At 38.0% G+C, this 19,585-nt stretch overlaps 2 protein-coding genes across 2 annotated transcripts in view; one reads left to right on the top strand and one right to left on the bottom strand.

Annotated features, from left to right (window-relative positions):
- Rp1 (RP1 axonemal microtubule associated) overlaps positions 1–19,585 on the bottom strand; it is a 223,286-nt gene that overhangs the window by 132,731 nt on the left and 70,970 nt on the right. Inside the window, exons 5-6 of the mRNA XM_060385925.1 lie at positions 15,258–15,344; positions 1,946–2,078 (exon numbers count right to left, since the gene is read on the bottom strand). Coding sequence (XP_060241908.1) covers positions 1,946–2,078; positions 15,258–15,344 — 220 coding nt within the window. The remainder of the gene's footprint in view (positions 1–1,945; positions 2,079–15,257; positions 15,345–19,585) is intronic.
- LOC110543610 (large ribosomal subunit protein eL37-like) lies at positions 14,614–14,898 on the top strand. Its single transcript, XM_060384611.1, has one exon. It carries the CDS (start codon positions 14,614–14,616, stop codon positions 14,896–14,898), a length of 285 nt encoding a protein of 94 aa, XP_060240594.1.

Here is a 19,585-nt window from a genome sequence, read left to right as displayed (position 1 = left end):
GATTAGAGCAGCAAAGAACATGCCTGAACAAACATGTCTGTGATAGGATATTGACTCCTTTGGATAAATGCCAGAAAGCGTTACATCTAGATCCCGCAGTAGATCTATTTAGAATGCTTTTGAGTATTCTCCACATTCATTTCCATAGCGCTACACAGTTTTCAATAATCCTTTCCCTGAAGCCTTTCCAGTATTTGTTGTCTTTGTTTTCTTGATTTTAGCCATTCTCAATGGCTTAAGATTGTTGGATATTTTAGCTTACACGACCTTCTTTAGTAAAGATATCAAAACTTGCCATTTTTATTTGTTATTTTGAACATTCTTTGTTCAAATTCATAGCTCATTTTTAATTGGATTATTTCCTTGAATTTTTTTCAGGTTTTTGTAGTCTGACTTTTAAGTCTTTATTGAGTGTATAGCTGGGAAAGAGTCTCTATTACTGTGCAGGCTCCATTTGCATTCGGCTTATACTTCCCTTCACTTTACAGTTTAATGGACTTTCTCAGTCAACATCACTTAAAGGCAGAAAGAACATCTTCCAGCAGTGGGAGAAGGAGGTGCAACAGGAAAACTTCTTTCTCCTATTTGCCTTAGCGCTTCTCTGGAAAGTTGGTTCGCCCTGTTGATGAGTTCATCTCTCCTCTTGCTACTTCTGCTGCTATACTGCTTTACTGATAAGATACCACAGTTTCTTCAAGGCTCCTGCACGGACTGAAGACAACCACCTCTCTAGAAATCCTCCAGGCCTTCAGTCACAGGAAGGAGGAGCCAACCTTGGGACTCAGGAGCCAACCTTGGGAAGTTACCCTGCTCTCAGTGTGGACGCAGTCAGTACTGGAGTACACTGTAGAAGCTGAGAGGGACAGCTGAAAAAGCCCGCTTTTGATGTGTATCTATTCACTTACTTCTATTTCTCTAGAGCAGCAGTTCTCAACCCTTTGGCAAACCTTTATCTTCAAAAATATTGACGTTACAATTCATAAAAGCTATGAAGTCACAATGAAAATAATTTTAAGGTTGGGGGTCACCACATGAGAAACTGTATTAAAAAGTCACAGCATTAGGAAGACTGAGAGCCACTGTGATAGAGGATGTTGGTCATTATTTTTGATGAATTAATCTTATTTTTATTAAGTGCTGTTTCATCCTTCCAATAGGACTAACTACAATAATAACCTATTACTGAACACTGATGTATGAAAGAATTTTAAAATATTTGTATGCATTTATCACAACAGCAACAGTAATTGATTTAAAACATTTACCATGCTCGGTGTCCAGGACTACTTGCCCCTGGATAACTGGGTTCTGGAGATGCATGGAATCTTATGAAAGAAGTAGGAAATAGTAAGATCTGGAGAGGACAGGAACTCCACAAGGAGAGCAACAGAACCAGAAAATCTGAACACAGGGGTCTTCCCAGAGACTCATACTCCAACCAAGTACCAGGCATGGAGATAACCTAAAACCCCTGCAGAGATGTAGCCCATGGCTGTTTAGTGCCCAAGTGGGTTACCTAGTAATGGGAAGAGGGACTGCCTTTGACATGAACTGATTGGCCTGCTCTTTGATTACCTCCCCCTGAGGGGGGAGCAGCCTTACCAGGCTACAGAAGATGACAATGCAGCCACTCCTGATGAGATCTGATAGACTAGGATCAGAAAGAAGGAGAGGGGGACCTCCCCTATCATCGGACTTGGGGAGGGGCATGCGTGGAGAAAGGGGAGAGAAGGTGGGATTAGGAGGGGAGGAGGGAGAGGTTTATGGGGGGGATACAAAGTGAATAAAGTGTAATTAATAAAAGTTTAAAAAAATTAAAAAAAACATTTACCATCTTAATCATTCATTCGATTACTTATCTAACATGAATGTATTCAGTTCCTTGTTCTTTCACATTTGGACAAGCTGATTTTATCTCTGGTACCTGGAGCTGTATCTTTCTTACCTGGCAGGACAAGTTGTCCTTTGTTTAAAATAGGAAATTCTCGGCAGATTTCTCCATCTTCTCGCTCTTGTGCTAGCCATCTTTGAACAGGAATATAAAACTTTTCTCCAGAATTCATGTTTTGCAATTTTATCTGTAATAGAAAAAAAATCAAAGAATCAAATGGATTTTGTCCAAGTCTGATACTTAGGTCACAGTTCAAGCAACCCATTATCTAGAATCTTATTTAGCCAAAACAACAAACTATACAAAGTTTTTTATATACTTGCAATAGGATTCTGAGTAAAGAATGTGTCTTGGAGCAGTTGTGTCTCAGGACCTGGAGGTAGCTCAGAGGTAGGAATAAGTTTATCATAAACAAAGCCTTGAGAGAAAACTCTTTTTTTCATGGGCTCTCAGGTAAAAAAAATTGTCTTTTTAAAAATAATTTATTTTTTGTTTCATGTGCATAGGTGTTTTGCCTGCATGTATATCTGTGTGAGAGAGCCAAATCCCCTGGAAATAGAATTATGGACAGTTGTGAGCTGCCATGCAGGTACTGAGAATAAATATAAATTATGTCCTCTGGAAGAGGGGCCAGTGCTCTCAAACACTGAGCTATCTTTCCAGACCCCAAAAATTGTCTTTCAATGAGAGTGTATTTGTGTTAGAGAGAAAGGAAAGAGAATATTTCGCTCTAATTGTTGTGTTTTTCCATTGCAATCTTGCATGTTCTTTGTAAACCATCTGACAAGTGTGCCTACATTCCAGCTTCATAGTGAATATGATAATATTAGTTATTAACCAAGTGAGACGGCAACACCATCCATAATAAACTATTATAAATTTGTTAAACAATAAAACTGAAAAAAAATTAGGTAATTATTTAAGTATCAACTTGAATATTCTACTTTGAAAGGCCTAAAAAGGAAAAAGAGAATTATTTTAGACAAAAGTCAGGGAGTAATTTTGAACTCTAACCACTATTTTCTACAGTTTCTCAAACTTAGGTTTTCATTATGCTTCAAGAAATTTTATGACTTTAATGTAAAGGTGATGGCCTTTCTAACAATTATTCAGCTCTAATAGTATAGCAAAAATGTGCTTTAAGTAATGATTCACCTTCCATGAATTGTTTAATAATTTTCTCTCATATTACAAAACTACAAGAGAGAAAATGTACCAAATGTCTTAGTTACTTTTCTCTTACTGTGATGAAACACCATGACCAAATGATAAAGAAAATTGGCCCATGGTTCCAGAGGGTCAGAGTTTATGATGCAGAACAAGGAATGGTGGAAGGAACCCTGTAGCACTCACATCTTGATCCATAAGCAAAAGGCAGAGAGAGGCACACTGGGAATGGAACCATTATTTTAAAACTTCAAAGTCTATCCCCAGTGATATGCCTCTTCCAACTAGGCCAGACCCCTTAATCCTTCACAACAGTTCCACCAGACTGAGAATCAAGTATTAAAACATATGAACCTGTGATACCTGTTCTATTTTTTATGTTATCTTGAATTACATATATGTATACATATAATATATGTGTATGTATATATGTATATAATACATATATATATATTCTATTCACTTTATATCCTGACTGTAGCATCCTCCCTTATCTCCTCTTGGTGCCACCCTCCCTCCCTCTTTCCCTCTATCCCACTCCACAAGACACACATGGTCTATACTCACTTATAAGCAAATATTAGCCATATAATACAGGATAACCATACTACAATCCACAGACCTAAAGAAGCTAAATAACAAGGAAGACCCAAGGGAGGATGCTTAATTCTCATTCAGAAGGACATATAGAATAGACACTGGAGCTGTTGAAAAGGGCAAACAGGACAGGAGCCTACCATAGATGTCCTATGGGGCCCATCTTCATGCAAACCCCCACATGCCACTTCCTGGCTCCTATAGGCTCCTGGCTATAGCATACTGCAAAATGCATTTAGTTCAACTTCAAAAGTCCTGTAGTCTTGCATAGTCTTTTATTTTACAAATGTATTTATATTTATTGGTGTACAAATAAAAACACAATACAAATATAGTAGACTAATTAAAAATAATTTATAATACACAATTAAGTCATAAAAACAGATCTGCCTGCATCTGACAACAGATGCTTTATTAATGATAAATTCTACCTTTCTCTATCATCATTTCTCATATATTGACTTACCCATGGTTTGCCAGCCTAGGCATTCAAAATACTTTTTCATTGTTTTGACATGTCTCCAAGCAATTTAATGTTCTTTGTTTACATGCCATTTAAACTGGACTTATAAACCATTTCTGAGAACATTACTTCATGCAAAATACAAATGCAAAATAAATAGATTATAAATACAAAATAAATACATTATAATTATTATTAAATGAAAGATTGTGATCCAACTGTATTTACTCCATAAGTTATTCATTTCCAATAGAATTTTGTCTGTGGTTTTTTTAATAGGTTTCATCAGGCTATCTTCAGAGTGTGTATAATTACACCTGTACTCATTGGTTCCTGTTGTCTCACTGACTCCAACATTACCCCTCTGCATTCCTCCAGCTGTTTCCTTTATGCCTGTCCCCCAGGAATGCCAATTGTGTTCACCGCTTTTTATTGATAATTTTCTTCATAAAATATACTCTAATCATGCTTTCCTCTCCCCAACTCCTCCCAAATCTTCCCTATATCCCTAACTTCCCAATTCTACAGTCTTTCTTTTTCTCTCTTTAAAAATCAAACAACCAAATAAAGATAAAAAATGAACAAAATGAAAGAAAGAAATATACACTCTCCTCCTCCTCCCCCCCCCAAAAAAACCCACAAACTCACAATTTTGGAAATTATAATATACAAGCAAAGGAACAATAAGGAAAAAAAATGCCAAAACAAAGCTGTATGAAACAAAAGTCTGTAAAAGTCTAAAAAAAAATACATAATGAATTTGTGTTATGTTGGTCATTTACAACTGGGCGTGAAATCTATCCTGAAGTGTAGTAAATAAACTTAATAAGACTTCATTAGAGTGATGGGAAGAGGGACTGTCTCTGACATAATCTGATTGGCCTGCTCTTTGATCACCTCCCCCTGAGCGGGGAGCAGCCTTACCAGGCCACAGAAGATGGCAATGCAGCCACTCCTGATGAGAACTGATAGACTAAGATCAGAAAGAAGGAGAGGAGGACCTCCCTTATCAGTGGACTTGGGGAGGGGCATGCATGCAGAAAGGGAGAGAGGGTGGGATCGGGAGGGGAGGAGGGAGGGGCTTATGGGGGGGGATACAAAATGAATAAAGTGTCAGTAATAAAAGTTAAATAAAAAATTTAAAAAAAAGAAAAACAGTTTTTCCTTTTTTTTTCTTTCAGTTTTTCCTTTTTAAGTGTCAATAGCAGATATCCTTTGGGATCTTTTGGGTTAGGAATGGGAGCCCATGTCCACTCTCCATGTCAGCATTGGAAACCCATGTGGCTTGAACCTGTGCAGTCTTCATGGATGCTGCCATAGTCTCTGAGTTCATCTGTGCACAAGTCCTACCGTGTCTGGAGGACACTGCTTCCTTGGAGTCATTCATCCCTTCTGGCTCTTACCATGTTTCCTCTTCTTGTTCTTGTTCCCTGAGCATTGAAAGGAGAAGTTTCCTGAAGCTATACTCAGCAGGGTGGACTATTCTAAAATCTTTCATTCTCTGTACATTGTCCAGTTGTGGGTCTGTATGTTAGTTTCCACCTACTGCAAAAGGATATTGTCTTGACTATCTATGCCTGAAGGAGGCACTGATCTATGGGTGAAACAGAATATCAATAGGAGTTTCCTTGCTACGTTCCGTTAGCAGGAAGATAGTATTTGGTTTTCTATTAGGCTATGGTATATCCAATTTCACTTTCTGGGCTACATAAGCAATGTTAAGCACACATTCCATCTTGTGGGGTGGGCCTTAAATCCAATCAAAAGGTGGTTGATTATGCACACAATGTTTATGCCACTATTGAACCAACATATAACGCTGGCAGGTATGTTGGAGGTTGGTCTGATGTGTGTTACTGGCAGTCAAGATCTAGTTACACCTATTGTTTTTTTTTTTTCTAAGATGTATCTGATTGGTTGATTAAACACCCTATGCCTGGTAAGGCAGAATGGGGAAGGCATGGCTAAGTTTCCTGGGCTTTGGACAGGGACAATCACAGGAAGCAAGCAGACTGGAAGAGGGAAGGAAGAAGGACACCACGATGGGCTGTCATGGAGAAGGAACCACATGGGCCTGGAAAGAGAACTCCAATGATGGCGAGGAAAGGCTCAGATAAAAAAAAAAATTAAAAAGTACCGTAGGATTATGAATGAAAGACAGTCCAATTGAGGAGGACTAAGGTAAATGGCATTAGATGGAGATTGGGAGATGGATGATTAGGATATTGAGACAGTATAAGTGAAATACCTGCCCTTCCCAAGGTAAATAAGGCAGTTATAAACTCTAACAGGTGTCTGCGTTTTATTATCTGTGATAGCAGCTTAGATAAATTGGCTTCTCCATGCTAAATAATATATGTAAGTGTTATCCTAGGCAATAGGGCCTTAGCATCATTTTACAAAGAGAAACTAATAGCATTAGCAACAACCTGGGGTGTTGGGGATTACAATAGAGCCCCTGATCCAATGATTTAAATATTTGTAAGCTATTCCTAGAAAAAAAATGGTAGCAAAAGATAACTAGTCAGGGCATTATCTCCCTATTACTTGGTAATACCACTTAGATTTTTTAATTTGTATATAGTTTGGGAAGATTCTACATTAGTGGGTTTCCGAATGGCCCTCAAATGGCATTTAATTTTATTTCTCCCTCATTAGTAATCCCTCCCTTACCCCTTTCTTTGATTCCCCTCCCCATTTAATCCTTGAATTATAGTTTCTCCATAACTATGTATTCTATTTCTTCTCTTGGGAGACACTCCTCTTCCCTCAAGTAATTTATTCTACACCTAACCTCTGTGGTTATTGAAAATATAGCAAGCATATATTGAGAATATAGCAAGCATATTATGTATTGAAGGTTTAAACACTAACATCCACATATGAGAGAAAACACACAGTATTTGTCTTTTTGAATCTGGGTTACCTCACTCAGGATAATTTTTCTTTCTAGCTCCAAAATATACCTGTGGATTTTCTTAATTTTTTAAATATCTGAATAATATTCTATTGTGTAAATGTACCACATTTTCATTGTCCATTCATTAGGTGATGGACATCTAAGCTGCATCTGATTTCTAGCTATCAATAATAGAGCAGCAGTAAACATGGATGAACAAGTGTCTCTGTAGCACAGTGGAGTTATTGTTCTATGTACCATTTGTTGAAGATGCTGTCTATTTTCTAGTGATCTTTTGACTTCTTTGACAAAAAAAAGTGTTCCTAGGTGTGTATATTTATGACTGCATCTTCAATTTCATTCCATTAATCAAAATGTCTGTCTTTATGCAAATACCATGCTGGTTGTATTACTGTATCTCTGTAATACAACGTGAAATGGGGGGGGGGGTGATACCTTGAGCAGTGCTTTTATTATTCAGAATTGGTTTAGCTATCTTGAGCTTTTGTGTTTCTATACAAGGATGAAAATTATGCTTTTGATTTTGTGAAGAATTGGCTTAGAATTTTGATGGGAATTGTATTGGATATGCTTTTGTAAGATGGACAGTTTCTCTATATTAACCCTACTAATCCATAAGCATGGGAGATTTTTATATGATCTGGTATCTTCTATTTTTTTCATCAATATCCTAAAGTTCTTATTAACAAATTATTCACTTACTTGAATAGTTATCCCAAAGATTTTTGAGGGTACTATTAAGGTACTACTTCCTTGAAAGCCTTCTCAGTTTATTATCTGTATATAGGAAGGTTACTGGGTTTTGTGTGTTAACTTGGTATCCTGCAACTTTACTGACATAATTTGTCAGCTGTAACAGTTCTCTGGCAGAGACTTCAGGGTTTTTATGTATAAAATAATATCATCTACAAATGTAGATACTTTGATTACATTAATTATAGTTTATTCTATTTGTATCCCAGCTGTAGCCCCCTCCCTCATCCCTTCCCAATCCTAACTTCCCTCCCTCATATCCTCCACATGCCCTTCCCCAAGTCCACTAATAGGGAAGGTCCTCCTCCCCTTCCATCTGACCCTAGCCTATCAGGTCTCATCAGGACTGGATGCACTGTCCTCCTCTGTGTCCTGGTTAGGCTGCCCAACCCTCAGGGCGAGGTGATCAAAGAGCCAGTCACTGAGTTCATGTCAGAGATGGTCCCTGTGCCCATTACTAGGGAACCCACTTGGACACTGAGCTGCCATGGGCTACATCTGTGCAGGGGTTCTAGGTTATCTCCACACATGGTCCTTGGTTGGACTATCAATCTCAGAAAAGACCCCTGGGCCCATATTTTCTGGTTCTGTTGCTCTCCTTGTGGAGCTCCTGTCCTCTGCAGGTCTATCTCCCCCTTCTTTCATAAGATTCCCTGCACTCTGCCCAAAGTTTGGCTATGAGTCTCAGCGTCTGCTTTGATACCCTATTGGGTAGAGTCTTTCAGAGGCCCTCTGTGGTAGGCTCCTGTCTTGTTCCTTATTTTCTCCATCTTCCATCCCATTTGCCTTTCTGAATTAGGATTGATCATCTTACCCAGGAGCCTCTTTCTTGCTTAGCTTTTTTAGGTGTACAGATTTTAGTATGTTTATCCTACATTATATGTCTAATATCCACTTTAAGTGAGTATATACCATGTGTGTCTTTTTGCTTCTGGGATACTTCACTCATGATGATCTTTTCTAGTTCCCACCATTTGCCTGTAAATTCCATGATTTCCTTGTTTTTAATTGCTGAGTAGTATTCCATTCTGTAAATGTACCACAATTTCTGTATCTATTCCTCTGTTGAGAGACATCTGGGTTGTTTTCAGATTCTGCCTATTACGAATAAAGCTGCTATGAACGTGTTTGAGCAAATATCCTTGTTGGATACTTGAGCATATTTTTGATATATGCCTAGGACTGGTATAGCTGGATCTTGAGGAAGCACTATTCCTAATTGTCTGAGAAAGCACCAGATTGATTTCCAAAGTAGTTGTACAAGTTTACATTCCCACCAGCAATGGAGGAGGGTTCCTCTTTCTCCACATCCTATCGAGCAGGTATTGTCACTTGAGTTTTTGATCTTAGCCATTCTGATAGGTGTAAGGTAAAATCTCAGGATCGTTTTGATTTGCATTTCCCTGATGAATAAGGACACTGAGCATTTCTTGTGTTTCTCTGCCATTCGATATTCTTCTATTCAGAATTCTCTGTTTAGCTCTGTTGCCCATTTTTTAATTGGATTACTTGATTTGTTGCTTTTTAACTTCTTGAGTTCTTTATATATCAGACCTCTGTCAGATATAGGGTTGCTGAAGATCCTTTCCCAGTCTGTAGGCTGTTGTTTTGTTATGGTGACAGTATCCTTTGCTTTACAGAAGCTTTTCAGTTTCATGAGGTCCCATTTATTGATTGTTGATCTTAGACCCTGTGCTGTTGGTGTTTTGTTCAGGATGTTGTCTCCTGTGTCAATAAGTTCAAGGCTCTTCCCCACTTTTTCTTCTAACAGGTTTAGTGTGTCTGGATTTCTGTTGAGGTCTTTGATCCACTTGGACTTTAGTTTTGTGCAGGGTGATAAATATGGATCTATTTGCATTTTTCTACAAATGTAGAAAAATGTAGACATTCAGTTAGACCAGCACTATTTTTTGAAGATGCTGTCCTTTTTCCATTGTATGGTTTTGGCTTCTTTGTAAAATTCATGAATCCTAGGTGTGTGGGTTTTTTTCTGGGTCTTCTGTTCATTTCCATTGATCCACCATTCTGATTCTATGCCACTACCATGCAGTTTTCATTACTATTGCTCTGTAGTCCAGCATGAGATCAAGGATAGAGATACCTCCAGACAATTTGTTGTTGTATAGGATTGTTTTAGCAATTCTGGGTTTTTTGTTTTTCCATATGAAATTGAGAATTGTTCTTTCAAGGTCTGTAAAGAATTGCATTGGTATTTTGATGGGAACTGCATTGAATTTGTAGATTGCTTTTGGCAGGATGGCCATTTTCACTATGTTAAGCCTACTGATCCATGAGCATGGGAGATCTTTCCATCTTCTGATATCTTCTTCAATTTCTTTCTTCAGAGACTTAAAGTTTTTTTCAAACAGGTCTTTCACTTGCTTAGTTAGAGTCACACCAAAGTACTTTATGTTATTAGTGGCTATTAGTTTCCCTAATTTCTTTCTCAGCCCTTTTGTCTTTCATATATAGAGGGCTACTGATTTTTGTGCTGTTGTTGTAGTTTTAAAGTTATCCAGCCACTTTGCTGAAGGTGTTTATCAGCTGAAGTTCTCTGGTTGAATTTTTGAGCTTACTCATATATACTATCATATCATCTGCAAATAGTGATACTTTGACTTCATCCTTTCTGATTTGTATCCCCTTGTTATGCTTTAGTTGTCTTATTGCTCTAGCTAGGGCTTCAACTACTATGTTGAAGAGATACAGAGAAAGTGGGCAGCCTTGCTTTGTCCCTGATTGCAGTGGGACTGATTTAATTTTCTCTCCGTTTAGTTTGATGTTGGCTATAAGCTTGCTGTATATTGCTTTTACTATACTTAGGTATATACCTTTGTATCCTTAATCTTTCCAAGGCTTTAAACATGAATGGGTGTTGGATTTTGTCAAATGCTTTTTCGGCATCTAAGGAGACGATCGTGTGGTTTTTCTCCTTCAGTTTGTTTATATGGTGCATTACATTGATCGATTTCCATATACTGAACCGCCCCTGCATGCATGGGATGAAGTCTACTTGGTCATGGTGGATGATATCTTTGATGTGGCCTTGGATTCAGTATTTTGTTGGATTTTTTTGCATCGATGTTCTTAAAAGATAGGTGTGAAGTTCTTTTGGTTGGGTCTCTGTGCGGTTTGGGTATCGAGGCGACGGTGGCTCATAGAATGAGTTTGGTGATGTTTCCTCTGTTTCTATTTTGTGGGTGTTCCAGATGTTCTGGATGTTTGGAACCTGACTTGTTTTTAAGCTCTAATACTGTCTTTGACTGGTTTATCCATTTTTTCTACCTTGTCTGTAATGCCAGGAATTCTCTCTCCCATGCCTCTTATTTTTTGTACTTTTTGTTGAGGCTTATCTCTGAGTAAAATTTTTGTTGTTGTTTAATATCCTACTTTTTTTCATTTAGTTTTATTTCATTTTGGATTTTCAGTAGTGATTCTATTTCTTCTTTCATGCCTTGAACTCTTTTAATTATTGCATTCCACTGTTGGTATTTCCACAGACTTAATTAATGAATGTATTCATATCATCTTTACAGTTCTAAAGTCTGTGACTTGTGCTTCAACTATGTTGCATTTGTCGGGCCCTAATATTGTGAAGTTACTAGCTTCTGGTGGAGGTACATTATCTTGGCTGTTCATGTTTGTGTCTGCACTGGGGTCTAGATATGCAGAGTTATGATGACTGAAGTGCCTGTAAGGTGTTGATATATGCCCTTATCTTTGTTGGATGAGTGTTCCATTTTTGGTTGTTGTTGTGGCCTCTAAGAAATTATGGTTGCTATGGGTTGCATGGTTGAGAGTACTTCTGGCGATTTGTGGGGGAGGCAGAGAGGATTAGGCTGTGAGAGGCTATAGGAAGGAGCTGGGGAGATCCTGTGAACACCAAAAGCTGGAGTCCCCACTAAGTTGGAGTGTTGGTAGGTAGGGGGAATTCCTAAAGTGGCCTGCAGTAGGATTGAAGAATATGTTTGGAGAGAGGAAATGAGGGGGCTAGGGAGACACTGTGTCTGTACCAAGTGGCAGAGTCTACAGTATTTGGAGTTGGGGTGGAAGAAAGGTTCACTTGAAAGAAGATTTTTACAGGTGTGAGAACAGAGAGACCATAATGAAGGACAGAGGAAAATGAAATTTGCTTACCTGAGTCCCAGCCAAGTTGTCAGTACTAGAGTTCCCTGGCAGAAAGTGTTTCTGAACAGAGATGTGGATAGAATGGAAGGCTGAGAGGTCCACAGGAAAAAAAATAAGCTGGATCAACACTAAGTGTCACAATTCTCAGGGATTGGAGGTAAAGATGAGAAAAGGTACCTGCAAGCAGACTGCTACAGAACTGAGGGTAAGACTAGGGAGGTTCTAATAGAAAAGAGAGTACAGTGAAAATCACTTACCTGAGGCCCAAATAAGTATGGCCATTTAGAGTTTCTGTTAGAAAGTATTTCTAAACAGAGATGGCTAAGAGGGAAGACTGAGAGTGTTCATAGGAAAAAGCTGATCCAGGTCCACACTAAGAAGCAGAATATCCCTCTATTACAGTCTTAATGCTGGTTAAAAGTCCAAAGTCTCTTTTGAGACTCAAGGCAATGTCTTACTTGCAAACCCCTGTAAAAATCAAAAGTACTTGAAGACTGAGCTGCCATGTCAGGGGTTGCCTTGATGTGAATTCAGTGGCTGGTTCTTTGATCATCTACCCCTGAGGGAGGCAGGTAGCCTTACCAGGCCACAGAGGGAGACAATGTAGCCAGTCCTGATGAGGCCTAATAGACTAGGGTCAGATGGAGGGGGAGGAGGACCTCTTCTCTCAGTGGACTGAGGGAGGGGCATGGGAGGAGAAGAGAAAAGGAGGATAAGATTGGGTGGGGACAAGAGATGGAGCTACAGCTGGGATACAAAGTGAATAAATTGTAATAAATTTTTAAAAAAAAATTAAATGGGGGAAAAAAAGAAAGAAAGAAAAAAATCAAAATTACTTCCAACATACAACTCATATAATATGTTTTACCATTCCAAAAGAGAGTAATCTGAGAATGGTGAGGAAATGCTGGACCAAAGCAACATTAAAATCCAGGAGGTTAAACAGCAAGTCTGCTACCTTCATTTGCAATGTTAAAGAGCTTAGATGGCTCTGTCCTTCCTGTTTTGCTGTCCATAATACACTCCTTTCACCTTCGCTGGTTCCATTCCTTGCATGTAAGATTTTTTAGCAGATACTTTATGGCTCTGGCACTTTCAAATGTTTTGCGTTCTCCAATGCAGTCCAGGCTTTACTTCCATAGCTTCATAAACTGGCCCTTCAGGGCCTCATGCCCTTTCATAGCCTTCATGCAGACTACTCTGCCACAAATTCTCAGGCCACAGCCACTCTACTTAACATTAGAGGAAGATTCTACAACCCCTCTGTAGACCAGGCTGGCCATGTTTTGTTGTTTTTTTTGTTTTGTTTTGTTTTGTTTTGTTTTGTTTTGTTTGGGGGGGTTGTATCCCTCCCTTTAGTTCATTGTAGACTGGATTCTGCCCTATCTCTTTATCTTTCAGCATAAACCTGGGCTCCAACAATAAGTCTCCTGGTTTTTTCTACTCTTTAAACTGTACTTTTTAAATTTCTTTTTGCCCTGCTTGCTTTTTCATTGTAGTCTTGTTTATCAGTGATTACTAATAACCATGCAACAGAGTCAATATTAGGCTATCTTAAAATTTCTTTTGCTGTAGACTTTAGTGCATTGCTTTTCAACTTAGCCTCAAACAAATTCTTATGATAAGGACAAAAGGTAGGTACATTCTTTGCCAAATATAGCACAAGATTAGTACCTAGCCCAGTTGTTAATAGTGTTCCCCTCTGAAAGCTCTCAAGCTCTCAAGTCTACAGTCAACATAGATGTTAGCATTACTGTCTTCCAGGTTCCTACTTAAATGGGCCATTCAGCCCTGCTTACAACATTCAACCACTTTCCTAGCCCAAGTCCCAAAGTCTTGCGTATTCTTCCAAAAAGCCACATTATCAGGTCTTTGAGAGCAATAGCCTACTTCTTGGAACCAACTTCTGTCTTTCTTTTCTACTTTATAATTAAACAAAGCAACTTGTGAAAGAAAGTATACAGTTGCCTTATGGTCACAGAGGGTTGGCAGAGCAAAAGAATGATGCCAAGAACAGCTCAGCGATCTTCTCTTCATCTGCGAGTAGGAAGCAGAGAGAGGGAATGCTAGGAATGGCATCAATATATTGAAATCTTAAAGTCCATCCCTAGTGACATACCTCATCCTATAATACCAGACTTCCTAATTATTCCAAGACATATCCACCAACTGGGGACAAAGTTATCAAACGTATGAACCTATGAGGGCCGATCTCATCTAAACATCTATAACAAGAATACCAGGATTCAATGATCATTGCCTCTTGACAACTTTGCTTAAAGATTCCTAACTTTTAGTGATGGCAGAGGTAAATACATCATTTACCAAAACACAAAACAGGAAATAAGGGTCTAGTCTGGAGTTCATATTCACTGCTAATCATGGAAATAAGCAGAATTATTAATTTTAATCAGCATAAAATAATTAAAGGGTTTTTTTTTTCCTCTTAAAAAAACACTCAAAGGGCTTTATCCTAATTAGCATGTATTCCCAGAGCTGCCATCCAAGCCTAACAGATTACAACATCACTAAGGGTGTATCTTCACATCTTCTTTGAAGATCTTCTTTGAAGCATCTGTTGTAGAGACAGTCATCTTTAACTTTTAACATCATATCATCTTTTAACAGTAACTATCACCAACATTTAATTCTCGTTTCTGGTCTGGTCTCCTTGGTCTCAGTGACAGAAGCAAGATGACGAAAGGAACAGGAACGTCATCCTTTGAAGAGCATCACAATAAGACACACGCGTTGTGCTGCCCCTGTGGCTCTAAGGCCTACCACCTTCATAAGCCAACCCGTGGCTACCCTGCCAACCACAACAGGAAGTATAACTGGAGTGCCAAGGCTAAGAGTCGAAATGCTAGTGGGACTGTTCGGATGAGGCACCTAAAAATTGTCTATCGCAGATTCAGGCATGGATTCTGTGAAGGAACATCACCAAAGAGGGCAGCTGTTGCAGCACCCAGTTCATCTTGAGGATTTCAATCAGTCATAAAATAATTGCTCTGGTTTCAAAGAAAAATAAAACATTTAAAGAAAACAAAACATTAAAGAAAACAAAACAAAAAGATCAATTAATTATCATCTTTTAACAGTAATACAAGTACAGCCACAGTTCTGTGGGTTCCTCACTGGTTCCAAGTATTCTCTTTTCTTTACAGAAAAGGAGAAATATTATTTAGTTGAAGCTTTTCATCTCGAGTCAGTTGGGACTAATTAGCTAAAGAGGGCAAGTGATACTGCTTCATCGGCTCATCGCATTTACAAAATGTCTCACTGAAACATGATTCCTGGAAGGAATTTACAGAAATTTTTGAATGAAATGGTATCCTTACCCCCTTACAGTGCCAGGAAGGGGAGCACCCAGAATTGGTGTGGCCAACACGAATCTTAAATGGCATTCCTATATCCCCAATCGTGAGCTAGAAAAGAGTCAAGAAAACATGTTATACTTTTTAATATAGCTCATACAAGAACATTACACACTGATAAAGAGATCGATTCATAAAGACAACAGAATGACAAACACACAAAGCCGAAAATGTAGTGCCATCAATGCTGAGAACATGCTGTATCTCTAAGGTACATACTCATCCCAACAAAGCAAGATTTTAGCAGATCATATAATGAAACACAACGTCCATTATAATAAATTGTAGAAACGTGGCTTAAGTAATAGAAAAATAAATAAATAAAACCACAAGGAAGTAGAGCATAAGCAACTATTTACTCTTCTCAAGTATGCACAGACATTCCTTAGTATAAACCATGTTTTATATAATACAACTCTTTCTTGAATTTTTAAAAGAACTGTGGTAGGCATGGTGTTACACACCTATAATTCCAATGCTCAGGAAAAAAAAAAAAAAAGGATTGCGAGTTTGATGCCAGCTTTGTCTTAGGCAGTAAATTCAAAGCCCAAACTATATAGCAATACACTGACAAAAAGGGGGGAGATTTTAACTTCTACATTGGAGATATTTTACATCAAAACACAATGGAATAAAACTAGAAGGAAAACTGGAAAAGTTATGTATAAAATAACGAGCATACTCACGATGAGTTGGTCAAACAAGAAATTAAAAAAAAATTACACAGTAATGATCAAATGCATGGAGATGAACTAAACCAAAATGCAACATATGGAAAATAGTGAAATGAAGCTCAGAAGGAAATTCATAACTATAACCACATAAATAAAAAAATAGAAACAGGGGCTGGAAAGGTGGCTCAGGGGTTAAGGGCACTGTCTGCTGTTCCAGAAGTCCTGAGTTCAATTCGCAGCACCCACATGGTGGCTCACAACCATCTGTAATGGAATCTGAGTCCTTCTTCTGGTGTGCATGAAGACAGAGCACACATATAGAAAATAAATTAATAAATATTTTTAAAAAAATAGAAACACCTTAAATGTATAGTGCAACTTTCTACCTTAGAAGAAAGTTCAGGGTAAGTTAAACCCTAATCAAGTACAAGGAAGGAAACGATAAAAATATTTCTGGTGATAATGTAAACTTGCGCAACCACTTTGGAAATCAATCTGGTGCTTTCTCAGAAAATTAGGAATAGTGCTACCTTAAGATCCAGCTACACCACTCCTAGGTAAATATCCAAAAGATGCTCAAGTATACAAGGACCATGTTCATAGCAGCTTTTTCAATAGCCAGAATCTAGAAACAATACAAATGTCCCTCAACAGAGGAACGGATACAGAAATTGTGGTACATTTACACAATGGAATACTACTCAGCAATTAAAAACAAGGAAATCATAAAATTTGCAGGCAAATTGTGGGAACTAGAAAAGATCATCCCGAGCGAGGTATCCAGAAACAGAGAGATACACATGGTATACACTCACTTATAAGTGGATATACTAGATATACAATATAAGATAAACATACTAAAATCTGTACGCCTAAAGAAGCTAACCAAGAACGAGGACCGAGGACCCTGGGTAAGATGATCAATCCTCACTCAGAAAGGCAAACAGGATAGACATCAGAAGAGGGAGAAAACAGGGAACAGGACAAGAGCCTACCACAGAGGGCATCTGAAAGACTCTCCCCAGCAGGGTATTGAAGCAGATGCTAAGACTCAGCTAAACTTTGGGCAGTGCAGGGAATCTTATGAAAGAAGTGGGAAATGAAAGACCTGGAGGGGCAGGAGTTCCACAGGAGAGCAACAGAACCAAAATATCTGGTCACAGGGGTCTTTTCTGAGACTGATACTCCAACCAAGGACCATGTGTGGAGATAACCTAGAACCCCTGCACAGATGTAGCCCATTGCAGCTCAGTGTCCAAGAGAGTTTCCTAGTAATGGGAACAGGAACTGTCTCTGACATAAACTCAGAGGCTAGCTCTTTGATCACCTCCCCATGAGGGGGAAGCAGCCTTACCAGGCCACAGAGGAAGACTGTGCAGCCAGTCCTGTTGAGACCTGATAGGCTAGGGTCAAATGGAAGGGGAAGAGGACCTCCCCTATCAGTGGACAGGGGGAGGGAAATAGGAGGGGACAAGGGAGGGGGCTTAGGATACAAAGTGAATAAACTGTAATAAATTTAAAAAATTAATTAATTTTAAAAATGTTAAACTGGTGAATACATAACAAAACTCTGTCAAAGGCAGTTCTGCAGAAGAAGAATCAACAGAATTTACAGTCATTTGGCTACTCCAACTATTTTTTAAAAAAAGAGAGAGAAAGATTTAAATTGATAAACCCAGGAATTTAAGATGAGACATTATTTTAAAACCTTGCAAAAATTAAAATGTTATAAAAATACTATATATAATTATAAAAAATATTGTGTATAATGTCAACAAATTAAATTTACTAGTAATTAAATTTATTAAAAATTAAATTTACTAGAAAATTTATAGAAACACACAAATCATCAAAACTTATACAATAGACAAGACAAAAAAGTCTGTAACAAGAGATTGAATTTATAGGTTTAAAACATAGCAACTAAGAGAAGCATAGAACAGAAGTCTTCCCTACCGAATTCTACTAAAGGTGAAATAACACCAATTTTCTCTCAAACTCTCCCAAACACCAAAACAGGCAAGATCATTTTCTAATGCCTTCTACAAGGTCAGCACTGCACTGCTGTCAACCCCAAAGGGAATATGACTAAGGAACAAAGCCCCAGACAGGCACCCTAATAAACCTAGGGACGAAGTCGGCAGTGCTGGGCAGCTGAAGCCTGAAGCATAAAAAAGTAGTCAAAACTGTAACAAACTGAAATTCATTCAAGGAATTGGCATTGGTTAAACATAGAAATAATGTAACAAGGATAATATAACAAATGTTAAAAATAAGATAAAGAGGAGATGTGTATCATGAAGACACTGCTAAAAAATTGACAAAAAAAACTTTTAGGGGTATACTGGGTGTTGTTGTTGATGTTGTTGTTTAGAAAAAAAAAAACTAGAAGTAATAAGGAACTCCCTATCCACGATAAAAGGACATTTGTATAAAAACCAAATATAACATCTTCAAAGACCAAAGATTGGAGAAGGGGAGGAGGACCACCCCTACCAGTGGACTGGAGGACAGGCAAGAGAGGAAAATAGGGAGGAAGGATAGGTTTGGGAAGGAATGAGGGAGGGGGCTACAGCTGAGATACAAAGTAAATAAATTGTAATTAATAAAAAAAAGAAAAACAAAACAAAAAAGATCAAAGATTAGCAGCTTGTTCCCAATCAAGAACAAGACAATGATTCCAGATTTTTGTCACTTCTGCGCAGCAATGCACTGATAATTTTAAGTAGAGCAATTTATCAAGAAGAAATTAAAAGCATCCAAATTAGAGAGAGGAAAGCAATTAGAAATGGTTGTCAGGTGTTGGAGAAAGAAGAATGGGGTGTGACTAAAATGTTCTGGAAGCAAAAACTTGAAAATTAATACTGTGACTATACCACAAACCAGTAAATAGAATGCTTTAGAATTTTTAAAATGCTAACACTTGTTTGTATACTGTAAACAACATAAAAATAAAATATCCATTTTAAAAGCATAAAACTATAAAAAAGGAGAGAAAGTGAAGCTTTGCATAAAATACATGTAAGAGAAGAATTTATGAGAATGAGTAAAATTTTGATCAGAACTAGAATGGAAGTGGTAAACATAAGGAAGCCAACACCTTTATAAACAAGGAAGAAATGTCAACATTCCAGAAATAAAGCAATAGAGGACAGGAAAGTAGAGGGTGAAGGCAAATAGCAAAATTCAGAAAGCAAGGGCTAATGAGAAGGATCCGCACATTAAGGCACTTGCCATGATGCCTGATGACTTGAGTTGCATTCCTACTACCCACACAGAAGCAGAAGAGAACCAACCCCTGTGGACTGTCCTTTGACTAACACACATGCACTCAGACACATGCATGTACACAGAAGCACACACATACACAAGCACATACACATACACAATAAGTAAGGAGAAAGCTAAAACTAGTTTTGGAATATAGAAGACATCGTAGCAGACCATCACAATGAGAGAAGGAAATAAGAATCAGAGATTGAAGTGTTCCTTTCATAATGTAAAACAGAAGCTTATTCAGCTCTATAAATTGTATGAATTTATAATGTGGTTAAAAAGTAAACATGAGACAACAGTAGAATAACAATATCAAAAGTCTCATACTCCTTTCATAATAGT

The sequence above is a fragment of the Meriones unguiculatus genome, chromosome 6 (genome assembly GCF_030254825.1).
Source record: "Meriones unguiculatus strain TT.TT164.6M chromosome 6, Bangor_MerUng_6.1, whole genome shotgun sequence".
In the NCBI taxonomy this organism is placed as follows: Eukaryota; Metazoa; Chordata; class Mammalia; order Rodentia; family Muridae; genus Meriones; species Meriones unguiculatus.
Note: the sequence above shows the minus strand (reverse complement) of the source record. Positions and strands in the feature narration are given on the sequence as shown.

Bases quoted from the DNA above. Each gene is read 5' to 3' on its own strand.
- LOC110543610 (XM_060384611.1), top strand. From the start codon at position 14,614: ATGACGAAAGGAACAGGAACGTCATCCTTTGAAGAGCATCACAATAAG.